General features: G+C 37.7%; 2 protein-coding genes and 1 long non-coding RNA gene across 3 annotated transcripts; 2 read left to right on the plus strand and 1 right to left on the minus strand.

The window, feature by feature from the left end:
- Positions 1–2,574: 2,574 nt before the first annotated feature.
- tlr7 (toll-like receptor 7) lies at positions 2,575–5,997 on the plus strand. Its single transcript, XM_024286149.2, has 2 exons — positions 2,575–2,696; positions 2,842–5,997. The coding sequence occupies exons 1-2, from the start codon at positions 2,682–2,684 to the stop codon at positions 5,986–5,988; spliced, it is 3,162 nt and encodes a 1,053-aa protein (XP_024141917.2). The 5' UTR covers positions 2,575–2,681; the 3' UTR covers positions 5,989–5,997.
- Positions 5,998–6,393: 396 nt separating this feature from the next.
- On the plus strand, positions 6,394–10,932 carry LOC112154902 (toll-like receptor 8). Its single transcript, XM_024286148.2, has 2 exons — positions 6,394–6,532; positions 7,634–10,932. Exons 1-2 carry the CDS (start codon positions 6,530–6,532, stop codon positions 10,715–10,717), a joined length of 3,087 nt encoding a protein of 1,028 aa, XP_024141916.1. The 5' UTR covers positions 6,394–6,529; the 3' UTR covers positions 10,718–10,932.
- On the minus strand, positions 7,467–12,983 carry LOC118597897. Its single transcript, XR_004946900.1, has 2 exons — positions 12,914–12,983; positions 7,467–7,749 (listed from the first exon to the last, which is right to left on the minus strand). It is a non-coding gene; the product is annotated as an uncharacterized LOC118597897 (long non-coding RNA).
- Positions 12,984–17,648: the final 4,665 nt, after the last annotated feature.

Here is a 17,648-nt window from a genome sequence, read left to right on the forward strand (position 1 = left end):
TGGACCAGCTTTTAACAAAATAACTAAATAAATATTCATATTTTTTCCGTTTGACGTAAAAAAAAAGCATCTGTTCATTCAAATTTGAATAGTTTTGTCTCACAAACACTAAAGAAAATGTTCCATAAGCACCAAATTATAGAACCACAGAAAAAAATGTGCTCTCTCTTCAAAACTCTTACAAAACAGCTACTCTTCTGCACCACTTTTTCTAAATTTACGCTAAATATAAACCTATAAAAAAGCGAATTTTGTCAGGTAGACATTTGAGATTCTTTTGAGTGTTGCACAATCAGGCCTCAGAATTTCCAAATGTCTATGTCTGAGTCTGAATATGAGTAAGCATTTTTTGTGTTGAGCATCCCATTTAAAAAACAAAAACAAAACAATGGCTTATAAATTCTTAGTAAATGTCAAATTAACTTGTTAACAATTGTCGTAGGGATTCCAGAGCATGGCTATACTTTGTCATAATCGATTAATTGAGAATGTGTGTTTGACAGAAAAGGAAACAAGAAGGAAATATTTTTCAGTGCAATCAATACATTTAAATAATGTTTATGTTAACTAAGTGCAACATGATGGTGATGTTCTTCTTCTGTAAACGATCAGGAACTTGAGGATTTCCTGATGGGTTGTTTGTGCTGTCTAGTGTGCAAAGAGAGGGGAAGAAGAAGAGACAGATAGAGGAAGAGTAATGTGTTCTGCAGTCAGAAATGTGTGGACATGACTCTTCTAAGTGGCACAAATTTCCACCTGTGAGAAAATTTTTTTTAGTCATAAAGTTTGAAGGAGAGGCTGTGAAACCCTTAAACTCAAAGTCTTGGGACTTAGTGATGAGACATAGTGATGAGCATAAAATAAAGAAATGTGTCTTTTATTTCTGAGAGATTTTTGTAAAACACAATATTATTGTACAGACTGGAGATCTGTCCAGGGTGTACCCTGTCTTAACCAAGATGGAGGGATGGAGGGATGGATGGATGGATGGATGGATGGATGGATGGATGGATGGACGGACGATGTCATTGTAATCAGCCACCACAACAGTATATATATTTTTTTTAATTGCAGATCAATTATATCCATTTGCTTTGTCGGACAGCTGGAAATGTTGGGAAAAAATAGAAAAATAAAAGGACGTTAACTGTGAAATTGTCATTCATAGAGATATAGAGAGATTATAAAGACAGCGATCAAAAACGTGCACTCTTGATGGTGCACTTACCCCATAGCGTTTACACTGCACAAGCAGGGAGGGGATTCTTCTTTTTTTTTTCTTTTCCTGTTTACTAACACATGTCCGCAACCCACAATTGGAAGAGGCTTGGTGTGAAATGTTCAAATCTCATAAATCAGGCATTTTCTTTCACAGCTCTGTTATATGAAAGACTGGGTGTCATATAATTTTAGCTGGATACCAGCCTTAATTATTAATTTCACCTCCAAGTCCCAACTGTTTTCAAACAGTTGGGACTTTTGTGAATAAAAGAGGACACCATCCATACGTCGTCACTACCAGATCTGAGTCCCTGATTGGTCAAAGTCTGACCTGGTATCACTTTTAAAGCAAGTTGAACAGCCATGTTTTGTACGTAGAGCCTGAAAACAGTCATAGAAACTTGTGTAGCTACACCCGAACGTGAAAATACCCATTTCAGGCTTTTTGTTTGAAGTAGGTGCCCAGGGCAGAGTGAACATAGTTATACAGTTCGCCCTCTCACTTCACAGAGAGGAGGAGCTGGTTTCAGTTCCAGCCTGAGACTGGGATTTGATCAAATTGATTATTAGCTGTCAGGATATTTTAGTAGAAAATTATAGCATCTCCTTATGAAAGAATTGGATGAGTGTTGCATTCGCATCTCAAAAGACAGTTTCCAGTCATGACATTTAAATCATGTGCTCTGGTAGTGAGTCTGCTTCAGAACCAGTTTATTTCTTGCAAGAGCAGATATGTCTGCGATAAATGTGTAGGAGTTAGGTGAACACATAAATAATAATTATGTACTGTCAAAAGACAGCTGTTCCACAAAGGGTTTTTTGTTAGTGGAGTTATTATGTACTTTATTGAGTCATATTTATTCAAATTAACAAATACATAAAACTAAGAATAAATAGTTTTACTTTTTAACTACAAAGTAAGCCAAACCCAAAAATAAATGTACGTCTTTTTTGGAGAGCCCACAAACAGGTGAAGGCAAATGGCTTTCAACCTTGCAACCAAAAAACAGCCACAAAGACATAAAAAGATTTCTCCCTTGTTAACCTCGACCTCATACGGTTTTACTTTCCCCAGCATCTTAAAGAGAAATGAAACTACTAGTTAAATGGTAGAATAATATCCCAGGGTTTTTGATTGTTCTGCTTTGCTCTATGATTAAATCAATGTCCATGTATGAGTAAAAATAAAATGATCTCTGTGATCATTTGAAAAAAAACATCATTCTTGTGCCACCAACCAGTCTGTACAGATATAAAAAACAGAAAGAAGCTTTGACTGTATGTGTAAAGACACTAAGAGGAAGTGATTCTGTGTAATTATACACACAGGGAGCTAAGACAGCCATCTGTTACTTTCATGTCATCACCTAAGAACTGATTGTCAGTGTTACACCTCTTTATTACTATGTTCAGTCTGACAACAGAAGCAGGATCTCTTTCCACATTCCTTAAACAGCAGGATGCCCTTCCATCTGGTGAGTAAATTCACTTTAATAAATATATTTACATACCGGAACAGTAAGAAATGTCCGAGTTGACTGAAAGTATTTAGTAATGATGCATCTTTTCTGTAGATTTTTGTTTGATCAACAGCTTCTTTACATCTTTATTTCTGTGCAGATGTGTTGGGCATTCTTGGGTCTGTGGTCTTGGAATATTTTATGGACAACAGGCCTTTCTTACCCGAAAGCTCTGCCATGCGACATCAGTGAGGCCAGCAATGGCTCGGGGCTCAAGGTGGACTGCACCGAAAGAAACCTTAAGGAAATCCCCCCTGGCATCCCCAGGGACACCACCAACCTGACTCTCACCATCAACCACATTCCAATGTTGAACTCCACCTCTTTTCACAACCTGGACAACTTGACAGAGATTGACATGAGGTGCAACTGCGTCCCTATCAAAATCGGCCCCAAGGACCGCATGTGCACCAAGAGTGTGACGATTGAGGAGAACACCTTCACGGCACTGAAGAAACTGCGAGCGTTGTATTTGGATGGGAACCAGCTCAACGGTATCCCGAAAGGCCTTCCATCAAACCTGATTCTCCTGAGCTTGGAAGTGAATCACATTTTCTACATTTCCAAGGAAAACCTCTTTGAATTAAGAAACATCCAGGTGCTCTACCTTGGTCAAAACTGTTACTTCCGTAACCCCTGCAACGTTTCCTACGATATAGAAGATGGCGCTTTTCACCAGTTTAACAACTTGACGTTATTGTCTCTGAAGTCAAACAACCTATCATTCATCCCACATAACCTGCCCACAAGTTTGAAGGAGCTTTATCTTTATAACAACAACATTCAAAAAGTCACTGATGATGATCTTAAGAACTTAACTAACCTTGAGATCCTTGACATTAGTGGGAATTGTCCTCGCTGTTACAATGCACCTTTCCCATGCACTCCGTGCCCAAACAACGCACCGCTTAGCATTAGCAAGACAGCTTTTGAGAAGCTGACAAAGCTAAAGATCCTACGTCTGCACAGTAACTCCCTGACACGTGTGGCTTCGGAATGGTTTGCTAAAACAAAAGATCTCCGAGTTCTTGATCTGTCATCCAACTTTTTAGCAAGAGAAATCGGAATCACTGAATTCCCGCTGTTCCTAGGGAAACTAGAAGAGCTTGACCTGTCATTTAACTATGAGCTCCAGCGGTATCCTCAAATGCTGAGGCTGAGCTGCAGTTTTTCCAAGCTTGAGTCTCTTAAAATCCTCAGACTCAAGGGTTATGTGTTTCAGCAGCTAAAGCCAGAGAGCATTGCTCCTTTGAAACATCTACCTAACCTGGAAGTCATAGATCTCGGTACAAACTTCATTAAAATGGCAAACCTTAGCATTCTGATGGAACTTAAAAGTTTTAAAGTAATCGGTCTGTCTGACAACAAGATATCATCCCCGTCCGACGTTCAAGATAATTTTGGCTTCACCGATGATGAGCCTTTGCTCTGGTCACCAATGCCAAATAGTGATCAGTACCGCAACAAAGAAGTGCGAGAGATTCATTACTTCAGATATGACGAATATGCACGCAGCTGCAAGTACAAAGATAAAGAACTCGGAGACATCACATCTTTTGTTAAAAGTGAATGTAGTAATTTTGGCAAAACCTTAGATGTAAGCAGGAACAACATATTCTTCCTGCATTCAAGGTTTTTAAATCTCACTGAGCTGAAATGTCTAAATCTTTCTGGGAATGCAATGAGTCAGAGCCTGAATGGATCAGAATTTACAAATCTGAAAAACTTACAGTACCTTGACTTCTCATCCAATCGCCTAGACCTGCTGTACTCCTCTGCATTTCAAGAGCTTGAAAATCTGGTCATATTAGACATTAGCAATAACAACCATTATTTTGAGTCAGAGGGTGTGACCCACATGCTTAACTTCACAAAGAATTTAACAAAACTCAAGACTCTGTTCATGAACCACAACAAGATCTCTACGTCCACTAACACAGAGATGGAGAGCAAATCCCTAGAGAGGTTAGAGTTCAGGGATAATCGCTTGGACATGCTGTGGAGAGATGGAGACACTAGGTATGTTAACTATTTTAAAAACCTACTTAACCTTACTGTCCTCGATATCTCTCACAACAATCTCAATTTTATTCCACGTCAAGTCTTTGGTGGCATGCCAGACAAGTTATCTGAGCTCTACATCAGAAGAAACAAACTTAAATCCTTTGCATGGGGGGAATTACAGCTCCTGCGCTCTTTAAAGATCTTGGACCTCAGTGAAAACCATCTAACTACAGTCCCACGTGTGCTGTCAAACTGTAGCACATCACTTGAGAAATTTATACTGCATAAAAACCAGATTGTAAGACTTACACCCAAGTTTCTCATGGATGCATTCAATTTAAAGTATCTGGATCTAAGTTTTAACCACATCCAGTATGTTGAAGAATCCAGCTTTCCAGATGGCGTAGTATCACAGATGGACATGCTACTCCTGCACAAAAACAGATTCATGTGCACCTGCAACGCCACTTGGTTTGTGAAATGGCTCAACACCACCAACGTGACCATCCCTCAACTCGGAACGGACGTCGCCTGCGTGGCTCCTGGTGCACAGAGAGGTCATCCGGTGATCTCCGTGGACTTGCTGGCTTGTCAACATCCCTTCCTGTCCATCATCCTCTACACCCTCATGACGTCCATTGTCCTCAGCTTTCTGACCCTGTCCATCTCCAGCCACCTCTTCATGTGGGACGTCTGGTACATCTACCACTTCTGCAGGGCTAAGCTAAAAGGGTACCGCCGGCTGCACTCTCAGAGTGCCATCTATGATGCTTTTGTGATTTATGACAAAGAAGATCCAGCTGTGTCAGAGTGGGTGCTGAAGGAGATGTGCACCCAGCTGGAGCAGGGTGGAGACCGTGGCTTGACTCTGTGTCTGGAGGACAGAGACTGGATCCCTGGATGCCCCTTGATTGATAACCTCTCCCAAAGCATCCACAAGAGCAAGAGGACTGTTTTTATTCTCACCAGAAAATACATCAAAGGGGGGAACTTCAGGACGGCCTTCTACATGGCCCACCAAAGACTGATGGATGAAAAAAATGATGTGATTGTATTGATTTTCCTGGAAAAAGTCTCTTGCAACTCAAAGTATCTGCGATTACGGAAGCGGCTGTATAAGCGCTCTGTACTCGAGTGGCCTGCAAACCCTCAGGCACAGCAGTATTTCTGGTTCAGCCTGAGGAGTGTTTTAGCCACTGAGAGCCACAAACAATACAACAATCTTTTCAAAGAAACACTGTAAAAAGGAACAATGTACTGGCATAGTTCTCTGTGTTACTGTAGATAACAGCATGTACTTCTTTGTATGGATTTAAATATCAGAACTTGGAAAACGCGTGCAGAAGTCTGTGCTTCTGGCTAATTCCCTCTTTGCCTCAATTACTAGAAAATAATTTGCACCTTTTGTTAAACCTCCTGAATGATTTTTAGAGTTGCTACTGATCAAGCTGCCGGTAAAACTCAAAACATGTCACAAAATAAGGAAATGAAAGAAAAGTAAACAGCACTTCTGCAAATTACAAACGGCGTCTCTGTCACCGCGTTTTGCACCAACATGCTAGTTTCATATTGCAGTCCCGCCACAGGGACTTTTGCTGTAAAGCATGGGGCCACACAGAACGAGGAAGCTAAGATCCGTTTTACCACGAATGCCTTAGATGTACATAAAGGCAACTTTCACTATTTTTTTTCTTTGCACATTTCCATTAGTTGTAAGTGCCTAAGAATCAACTGGTTAAGAGCTGCCTTCAAATCTTACTAAGGACTCACATATTCCATGCACAATGGTAAGTTATGTTTTTGTGCACACGAGGAAAGGTTTAGTTCTCTGTTTTTATCGTTATAAATTTAATTGGCAGGACTTCTTGTTATTTACATTTTTTCTATAAAATGTTCATTTAAGTACAGTTTGTGCTTTTGTATTTCTGTTTTGATTGGTTTTTTGGCAACTTTAAAGAACAATTTGTTGTTGTGAATCAAATATGGCATGTTCAGTCTGAATCCTGATGTTAATAAATGATTTTACATTCATTCGTTGAAGTTTGTTAATGATTAGTTTTGATGGCTAATAGTGGTATCAGTTTGATTGAGAGAGATTTAGATGTAAGACAATTATCTAACAATAATCTAATAGCAAATTTTGCTAAAGTTCTCCAGTGCAATTCTTTAATATCTTTGTGAAAAAGAACAATGTGTCAATTTTTAATCAAAGTAATTTCTGATAGTTCAATTAAATGAATTATACAGCAGTTAAATAGAAATTATAGCTATAAACACACATTTTCAGTGTTTTGACAACACGCAGTCTTTGCCTATATGTTATTTTAACAGTAAACTTTAAAATAAATAACTAAAATGCTTAATTTTGAAGCATAATTACAAAAATCAGAAATATATAACCACCATGAACAAAAAAATGTAATGTGTTGCAGTTTATGTTTACTTAGTTTATAATACTTTATATTACCGTGGCCCTTTAATAATTTAAAGTATTTTAAAACGTTTTTTTAAATATTTAAAGGCTTTTATAATCATTGCAGACATGTTCACACGTGTAAATGAGAGAACATGTAGATATAAAACAGATTTCACATAACAGAGCAGTCTGTGGCTCCTTTTGTTGCATGCTACTGACACCTGCTGGTCAAAAGGGGAACAACAGATAAGATTAATGTTCAAATTGAAAAAAAAGGAGAGGGGTGGGGATTTTTTTTTTTTTTAAATTTGGGAGGACTGATCAGAGTTCTGACACTTTGCTTTACTAGAAGAGTCTGTCTACATGAACTGCTTGACATAAAAATAGAAAAGGGAAGTCTATGAGCTGTTCCAAAAGACCTACAGAAGCCATGACTTCATCACGAGTGTCTGATTTCCTTATTTGTCCGCAGAGCCTCATGTCTTGGAGTCATCTGTTTCTCCTGTTCCTGCTCTGCCATCATGAAGTCCATCGCGCTGCGTGCAAACCGAGGTGGATGTCGGCACAGTTCCCCTGCGACGTCAGCGCCTATAATAACACAAAAGTCAAATTTGACTGCAGAGGCCGGCATCTGAAAGAAGTGCCAAGAGGAATAACGCATAATGTGACTGATCTTGACTTATCAGAAAACTTTATTAAGGCCATTAAGGGGAAAGATTTTTCCAAGATGTCAAATCTGACTTGGCTGAGACTTAGTTGGGCAAACAAGAACAGGAATCTGACGATTGGTAAAGATTCTTTCAAAAACCTCACAAAGCTGAAGGATCTGCAGCTAGCGGGTAATTCTCTGAAAGAAATACCAGCAAATCTCCCAGTTAGTTTGAAAACCCTGCAGCTGCACAACAACAAGATATTGCTGCTGGATAAGAGGGGACTTGCTAACTTAAAAAATCTGACACAACTGTTCCTGTCGAAAAACTGCTACATGTGGGACCCATGTGGAAGTTCTGTTGAAATCAAAGATGATGCTTTTGCTGACTTGACCTCACTGCGAGATCTGGATTTATCCTTTAACAACTTAACCCAAGTTCCCAAAGGTTTACCAGAGTCTTTGAAAATACTGTCTGTAGCTTCTAATTGGATACAGGAAATACATAAAGATGATTTCCAAAACCTGAACTCCTTACAGCAACTTGAGCTACAGGGAAATTGCCCAAGATGCCAAAACGCTCCATATCCCTGTGTCACTTGCATTAACATTTCTCTCACCATCCATCCCGACGCATTTAAAAATTTAACAAACCTTGAAAGTCTCAATCTGGGAGGAAACTCGCTCAAGTTCCTAAAACCATCCTGGTTTGAGAAGCTCCACAAACTACGAGAGCTATTGCTTTCATTTAACTTTTTGGTAACAGCAATCACCCAAGAGGCAGCATTCCTGCGATACCTCCCCAGCCTTGAAAGAGTCGACTTGTCTTTTAACTTCGGCTTCAAGAGTTATCCAAGGACTCTGAATCTTTCTGACGAGTTTTCAAATCTCACATCATTAAGAACTTTGCACCTGGAGGGCTTGGTCTTTCAAAACATTGAACAAAGCACACTGAAACCTCTCTATGGGCTTAAAAACTTGTCTGCACTGAATTTGGGAACCAATTTTATTATTCACTCTGATTCCACTGTGTTTAGCAAATTCCCAAATTTAAAAATGATATACCTCGCAGAAAACAGACTATATCCCATTCCAGTGACACGTGCCCCAACCCCAAAAAATGGATTCAACCAGAGGTCACCACTTTTCTTTAAACCACTCACAAAACATCCACAGCCTACAAGTTATGAGATAACACATAGTTTTATCAAACAGGAATGTTTTGACTCTGGAAAAGTTCTCATCCTCAGCTCTAATAACCTGTTCTTTATTTCTCCAAAGCAGTTTGAAGGATTTGGAGATATTGCATGTCTCAACCTCTCAGGAAATGGATTTTCAGCAGCACTTAATGGTACAGAGTTCTCCTTACTGCCTAATCTGACATATTTAGACCTGTCCTACAACAGGATTGATCTGGCTTTTGACAACGCCTTTAAAGAGTTAAGAAAATTAAAAGTGCTCGACCTCAGTTACAATCCACACTATTTCAAAGCGTTTGGAGTCACGCTTAATCTAAATTTCTTAAAAAATCTCCCTGACCTACAAGTGCTGAACATGAGCCATAACTCCATTCGCACTTTAACAACTAAGCAGCTGCACAGCAAATCATTGACAGAACTACAGTTTGCATATAATTCTCTTGGGGTTCTCTGGAAAGAAAAAGATGGTTCGTACGCAAACCTTTTCACTCATCTTCACAATTTGACTATTTTAGACATATCACACAATAGAATTGCTAAGATCCCTGACAATATCTATGAAGCCCTGCCTCGTAATCTCACCAAACTCAGCATTCATCATAACTTGCTGACAGACTTTTCTTGGGACAAACTGAAGTTTTTCCATCAACTTCAGATTTTAGACCTGGGCTTTAATTCTTTATCATCTGTTGTTGGCATCAATTCAAACATCTCGCAGTCTTTGTCTTTTCTTGATCTGAGTCACAACCACATTTTCCACCTGGAAAACGGATTGTTCAATGGTCCAAAAAGCCTCCACACTCTGAGCCTGAGCTTCAACAAACTGACTACGGTTAATATATCCAGCCTCATGGAAGGACCCGAGAACAACATCAAGACTTTGTTCTTGAACAAAAATCCGCTCCAGTGTATTTGTGATTCATTAGATTTCATTTTATGGATTGAAAGCAGTCCTGTCAAGATCCCAAGATTGACAACTGCTGTGACCTGTGACACGCCAGAAAACCAAAAGGGCAAACCGCTGATTTACTTTGACATTGGACAGTGTGTAAATGACAATCAAGCATTGCAATTGTACGTCTTCACAACATCTTTTATTGTTGTTTTTATGTTTTTGGCAACAGCCACTCATTTATTCTACTGGGACGCTTCGTACATCACACACTATTTGAAAGCTAAACTGATGGGCTACAAGTCCCTGAACTCCTCAGACAATGCTTATGATGTCTTTGTGACATATGACACTAAAGATTCACATGTATCTGAATGGGTGATGAGGAACCTGCGGGTTAAGCTGGAGGAGGATGGAGAAAAGCATCTTCCTATGTGTCTGGAGGAGAGAGACTGGCCCCCAGGAGTCCCGCTGGTAGACAACCTCACGCAGAGCATTCAATACAGCCGCAAGACCCTGTTTGTTTTGACAGAGGGCTACGTTAAGACAGGAATCTTCAAGATGGCGATGTATCTAGCACACCAGAGACTGCTGGATGAAAATGTTGATGTGATTGTGCTGCTCATGCTAGAGCCAGTCCTGCAGCACTCTCATTTCCTGCGCCTGAGGAAGAGGCTCTGTGGGAAAAGTGTAGTAGAGTGGCCGCGGACAGCAGCTGCTGAGCCCTGGTTCTGGCAAAACCTCAAAACTGTCATTAGAGAAGATAATCAAGTGATGTACAACAAAACATATTCAAAATACTTTACCAATGAGTAAAGCAGGTGATTTTAAAATGAAACTTTGTGAGAAACTGGGTTGAGATTGCAATTGTTCTCCACTGTAATGTGCTCTTCAATGTTTGTAATTAAAATTGATTTGATCACTCCAGTGAAAAATGATTGTATATATGTATTAAAAATGGCTTGCCTTTACTTTTCTTTACACATGTTGACACTGAAGAGTTTTGAATTTTCCTGCTATTTTTGAATAAAACTGCTAAATCCATTAATCTTACAGGATGTGTTGTATTTCTTTTCATGTGGATGTAACGTCTCATTTTGATCATCTTTTGTTCTATTGTAAAATCATTCCCAGTGGTCTTTTAATTATGATTATGCAATTTCAAGCCAAAATTAAAAAAACATGTTTTTTAAGACATATTTTCTGCAGTCAACCAGAGACATTTTACAGATTTATTACTTTAAATAGGGCAGTGTTTATCATATGACACACAAAATATTTCTAGAAATATGTTATCACCATCATTTACATCTTTTACTTTACACACAGCATTCTAGTCTTGTATCATCAGATTATTCATGAGTGCATCAATATATTCTTCTTCTGTTCAAAGTCCTTTTTCATATGTATTTTTGGGATATATATATATATATTTTTATATATTTTTTTTTTTTAATAGTATGGCTAAATACAGCAAAGATAGGTAAATGGTCTACTATATCATTAATCATTAAGCCACTGAGGATAGCAAATTCAATATTGTTTGAATATTATTGACAAGTGTAGTACTATGAGTTGTGATTCTGTTGAGTTTAGTAATAGTTGGGTAAATGTTAATGGTTAGCATTCTGTCCATGAAATTGTTAGTTGCCTTATGTTTGTTTGGATTCAGTGGGGTATATTCAGAAATATATCATAAATTTGCTTCTGAGTTGTGGGTGGGACTGTTGGCACTGATATCCTATCATCTCTTTGTTTACACTCTCTCCAGCTAGCGTATAGCCCCTCATAACCACAATCTAACATTAGCAGTATCACAAAAATAAAGATCAATATTGGACCTATCCAGCCGCGCCGTTTTGAGCCACATGGTGAGGAAAACAAATTCATACATTTGTCTGAAAGTGGATGCATCAGAATTGGAGCAGAGCCCATTTCAGTTGCTGTGTCACAATTGAGACCTTTTCAAATGGCGAGTTTGAGGATAGAAATGCTCAAAAACTCAGTTTTAATCTGAAATTCTTTAAAACATGTCATCCTTTGTTAGAAAAAAGCTACAATAATATGTTTAAAAAACATAATCTTCATTCGAAGAGAGAATTTGTTTTACCTAAACTAAAGAATTATAAAACTTCTCAATGTGTGAGAGACCTGGGTGTGTATTTTATTCCACAAATTAAAAACCTAACAAAAACAGAATTTTTTCATCTTAAAAATACAGCCAGAGTCCACCCATTTCTCTTTCATGCCAGCACAGAGGTGCTAACGCATGCTTTTATTTCCAGTAGATTAGATTATTGTAATGCCCTAATTTTACTCCTTTTACATTTTTAACTCCTGTGTTTTCCTCAGAGGGATCCTCCACATCAGTGATTGAGCTTTCTCAGTAAGCGGGTCGCTGAAGCGGGATCTCCCAGGTCTGGCTCTTTGCTTGGATCTGTGAGGTTCTGAAGTAGCGCATACTGTAAACTTGATTGGGGGGCCACTGGTGTGGACAGGTCCCTAAAATATTGTTTCCTCACTTTAGTACGAAGCCGGATTTCTACTTTCTACCTTCCATCATTTTCGTAATTATTTATTTGTTTATTTTTTTCCCTACCATGGTGTGGCAATATGTCGGCGTGTGTGTTTCTATTTTTTTTCCTTGCATAATCTCGTATTCTTCTATGTTATTATGTAAAGATTTTTTAGTGAAATTGATTTGTGGAAAGATGCTATACAAATAAAGTTTAATTTGATTTAATTAAAAAAAACTGATAATATTATTATTATTTTATAAAGTTTAGGTGCAAATAATTTGCTTTGACGTGAACCAACAGTGCACCCCCACAAGATGGCGCAAATAGCACAGCGTGGAACTAGTTTTCACAGTTCTGTGTTAACCTGGCCACCGCATATTTAAATAAGCTCACTTTGAACATCCACTTTATGCTAACATTTTTTGCGTTGAAAAGACAATAACAACTACTTCCCCAAATGCATAGGGCAAAATTAAAGCTTCGTTTTACTCACGCTGCAAACCAGAGGGAAGCGGAAACATGACCCATCAATTTTTTTGCTTTCCGGATGTGACGTCAAAGACTGATTAGCATACAATATGGTATTTAAACAGCGATGGAACAGCCGTTCAGTACTCTGCTCTTGTGGTGAAAGGTGGTGGTCGTCGTCTTTGCGTGTCTCTGTTTGAGCAAACTTCAGGTAGGTGGATACATTCTTTAACTTTTTTTTTTAGTTTATTTATTATCATTATCATTATAAAAAGGAGATTATTTTGAACTGTGAATGGAATTGTTATATTTGGGTTTTTTTTTTCCTTTTAATGGGAGGTTTTAGCTCTTGTTTAAAAAAAAAAAATGTTTCCCCTTCATTTTTAATATCTTTTTTTTATTATCATTAAACATGCTGCATTCTGTTTTCTTAGACTCTCTGGAAACATGGCTGACAAACCTGACATTGAGGAGGTGACAAGGTTTGACAAATCCAAGCTGAAGAAAACTGAGACTCAAGAGAAAAACACACTGCCCTCCAAAGAAAGTAAGCTGTCCTGATCAAATCTATGCAGACTGTCCCTTTTTGTAAAACTGATTCTCAGTCTAATGTTTGATCTCCATGCAGCCATCGAACAGGAGAAGAAAGAGACCACATCATGAAGACCCGACCTCCCAGGCAGTCGCTCTTCAGCCACAGGATTGGACCACTCCAACTTTAAAGATTGAAACACTTTACTACAATGGCTCTACATCCAGCTTCTCTGCACAGCCCTCTGGCTTCATCTGTGGACGTTGGAGCTTGGGGGGGGTCACCTGTTGCTTGGGCCTCATTCTCGGTGTGGCATTAAGATCCTGGCACAATGTGATCCTATCCTAGGATTTTCTTCACGTTTTCCTCCGGCTGCCTTTGAATGCTCACTAAGGTGTCTTTGTAAATTTGGAATTCACACTTGAATATTAAAAATAAAATGGAATTAACTGTCCTTGTCTTGCAGTTTTATGTTCTCCAATTCTATGAAGATGGCAAAATTTGAAGTTGTACTGGGATTTTTCTTTAAAAATTGTTTGGGTGACTGCTAGAAGTAAAAGTAAGCATGTTGCTACATGCAATCTTTTGCAATAGCTATGGGAGGGGCTCAAACTGCCTCAAGCAAGGTGGCTCAAGTGGTGTGCATTTAACATTTGGGTTCCTAGGCCAATCTTTGAAATATGAAGTACATTGGGGGAACATGGCAATGAGTAACTTGCAGGCTGTGCAAAATTTGTGCAGTGCTTAGCAGATGTGACCTTTACAGACTTTGTGGGGAACCAAAACCTAGTTTGCACTACCCCATAGGATAGTTCAATAGCCATGATTAGATCTGTGTGAACATGCAGCGTTTTAGTGCTCGTGTGCTACTTCATCAGGCAGTATGATGCTACCTGATGGCACTCTCACTGCACATCACAAACTCTCAGAAGGGTATAATGAATAATTTAGCTTAAAGGTTCAGGAAGGATAGAGAAGAGTTGCTGAAAAATAAGAATTATGTGATGGACAGCGAAATGACAATAGTCCATGGTTGTGGTGCACTCAGCATAAGACACAGAGACATTGTCAGCAACTGTGGCTCAAACCAGCAATGAAGATAAGACCTTTTTCATTCGTACACTGGCATGAGAAAACACTGAGACCATAGAGCCATTTCATTATGAGTGCAGCTTTGTGTTTCTCACAGGTCTCTTGTTATAGCTTCTGGTATCTTGATCAACTGGTGTTTTCTCTTAAGTGCTATAAAAAAACAGGTTTATTTTATTGAACAGCTACTTTTATATGCAAAAGGAAGTGATGATCACTCAGAACGATCAAGAACATTTCTTGGAACACCACTTTTGCAGTCTATAAACATGCTTTTCGGTATGGTAAAACAGAAGTTTCAAGTCAAGGGGGTTGAGGGATTTTTTTTTAAAGAAAATCTGTGCAAATAGTTCAGAGTTTTGCTGGTTTGTTTCTCTATTGCTTTTCTGTAGATTGGCTGGTGGCTTGGAATGCACCTGGATTTCACTGATTTATCCATGCTTATATTTTTTTTAATTGTCTAACCCTGACTTGCTGATGATAACACATACTTTAATTGTCTTCTCATTTAGATTGTTGCAACTCGTTTTGTACTTGTTTGAGCAAAGGCTCTTAAAAAATGCCTGCAACTCCTCAAAAATTCTGCAGAGTTCCAGTAACTGAGGTTACATAACTCCTCTACTGTTTTTACATTGGCTTCCAGTCAAATTTAGAATTGGTTTTCAAGTTTAACTTTCAGTTTTTAGAGCCTTGCATGAACTCCTTCTAACCTCAAATGTTTAATTATCTCTAAAAGTTGCTATAAAACCAGAGGAAATCTCGCCTTCCAAGCGGTTGCTCCTGGTCTTTGGAATTTCCTCCCTTTGTCATAACAGATCCACTCCACTGAGTGTTTAAAAAAAAAAGGTCAAGACTTTTTTATTCACAATAAGTTTTCATTAATATTAATTTGTCTTTTGGTGTGGCTAATTTCCTGTTTCTGTATTTTGTCTGAAATTATGGTTTTTTATACTATTGTGAAGCACTTTATGATTCTATCTGAGGAAGTTATACTTACTTTTCAATTGGCACTGTTTGTAAATTCTAAAAATATCAATAAAAATGAGCTGATTCCTCATAAAAGTTTATTTTGGTTCACAGCAGGGGTCAAATGAACACCAAGCAGTTTCTTCCTGGGGAAAAGTATTAATTATTTCAAAATATAAAATTCTTCTATCATTTCTCATACTTAGAGACATCTTTTTACTTTTTGAGAGCTTTACATTTGAATCCAAACAGTTCTTCCATGTGACAAAAGATGTGTATTTATGAAATCTTGTTAACACAAATCAGCATCAGTGCACTTGTCCTTTGTCCAAATAATACCAAACTACAAAATGTTCAGGCTGTCAGGCTTTTAGTCTAGAGTACCTGATGTGATCACGTCTTAGTGCAACACAATCTTTCCAGTTAAATTAATAAAATTAGCAGGTTCTTAAAGCTGGGTGTACAAAGTAGACAAAAGAGGCTCATAATTCTTCTTCTCTCTGTCTCCAAAGTACACAAAAGTCTTGCGTTTTCTTTTACATACCCACAGGAATAAGCTGTCACTGTGTAAAATAGGCACAAAAGCTGAGGGTGTGAGTTTGCAGTACTGCAGCGACACAGCAATACTGTTGTTGCCAAAGGGCAGTCACTTGAGTCTTTAGGCAAAAGCGTTTAACCTGTTTTTCTAAGCACAGTGTTGGAGAAAAATGTTTAAAAAAAAATCACAAAAAGGGCATCTGATGTTAAGGCTGTAGCAACATTTTTTGATATATGACATGAGACAGAAACTAAAGGGTAGACGCTTTGGAGCAAGAATTTAAGTTCTTCAATGAAATTCCATTAAGTAATTCATTGATATTAGCTTGTTTTTTTATTTTGCTGAAAAATGGAGCATCTATCATTCAAGCTTAAATTGTTTTTGAAATATGTGATCCTTTTTTGCTGGACTTCTTCATGCATTTGACATGAACTAAATTAAACAGACAAAACTGTGCAACGTCATTTAGATATTAAAGTATCTTAAAGTATTAAAACAAAAAAATACCATAGTGATAAAACATCTGCTGCTGGGAAGTATTTAAAGTCATGAGATATAGGCATAATGCAAAGGCCTCAGTGATGAGGAACAAATACCTGTCAGGGAAAACGATTTCTGCTTTTCTAGTGTTTCATTGCCTGAAGTTCATGTGTTATTTTTCTTTATTGTAACAAATATACAACAAAAAAGCCCAATTAAATGTATCAGTTTTTCTGTTTTTCTCCACCCTCAAAACAACATCAGATTTCTGACATCCCTTTGCAAAATCTCATTTATTTAATTTATTTATTTATTTAATACTCCATACCAGGGGTCGGCAACCTTTAAGAGTAAAAGAGCCATCCTTTATGAAATTTGGATTTGCATTCATGACTTTCTTTTTTTAATAATAAATATGAATTAAATGTGCTATCTTTCTTTCTTTTATTTTAGTTTTTTTAACTTATTTTCAAAATAAAAGATGATCTGTGCCAAACAGGATCGTCTCACTGCAGCTCTGGGCAGATATTTTCCAAAGTTGTGCAACTTAAGATAATAGGTGTTTTTTAACTCATAAAAAAACAAACTTTTTACCAAAGTTTGTTCATTCTGGAGGTAGCGTTGAGCAAACAAGACGTCTTCAGGTCAACAGGGATGTAAAAACCTACATAGTTTATCATCTATCTGTAAACTTAAAATGTTCCAATGTATTTTGAACAACTATTCAGTTAGTTTACTTCCAACACTACACATATATGTTCTATAGTAGACTTTCCGTACTTAATTATACTAAATAAAATAAACTTCAAGAGTACATCGTTTTACTAACGGCTGCTTTTCTCTCAAATTGCTTTAAATAAAGCAAAGCTTTCTGAGCTTTTAAAAGAAATATGGACACGTCACTCTTGACCTGACTGCTTTACTCATGATTAACTTTTGAATTATTGATATACTGCTCATTTTAACTGTATTTTATTTCTACTTTATTGTTTTAACTGTATATATTTACTTGTGACTTTGCCTTTTGGCCCAGGTGTCACTTGAAAAAGAGATCTCATCCCAATGGGATTTCATGGTAAAATAAAATAAATGAAATAAAAGTGTGGAGAGGTTAACAGAAAATCAATGGAAAACACTTGTTTTTATACAGATATT

This window comes from Oryzias melastigma, linkage group LG21, assembly GCF_002922805.2.
Source record: "Oryzias melastigma strain HK-1 linkage group LG21, ASM292280v2, whole genome shotgun sequence".
Taxonomy (NCBI): domain Eukaryota; kingdom Metazoa; phylum Chordata; class Actinopteri; order Beloniformes; family Adrianichthyidae; genus Oryzias; species Oryzias melastigma.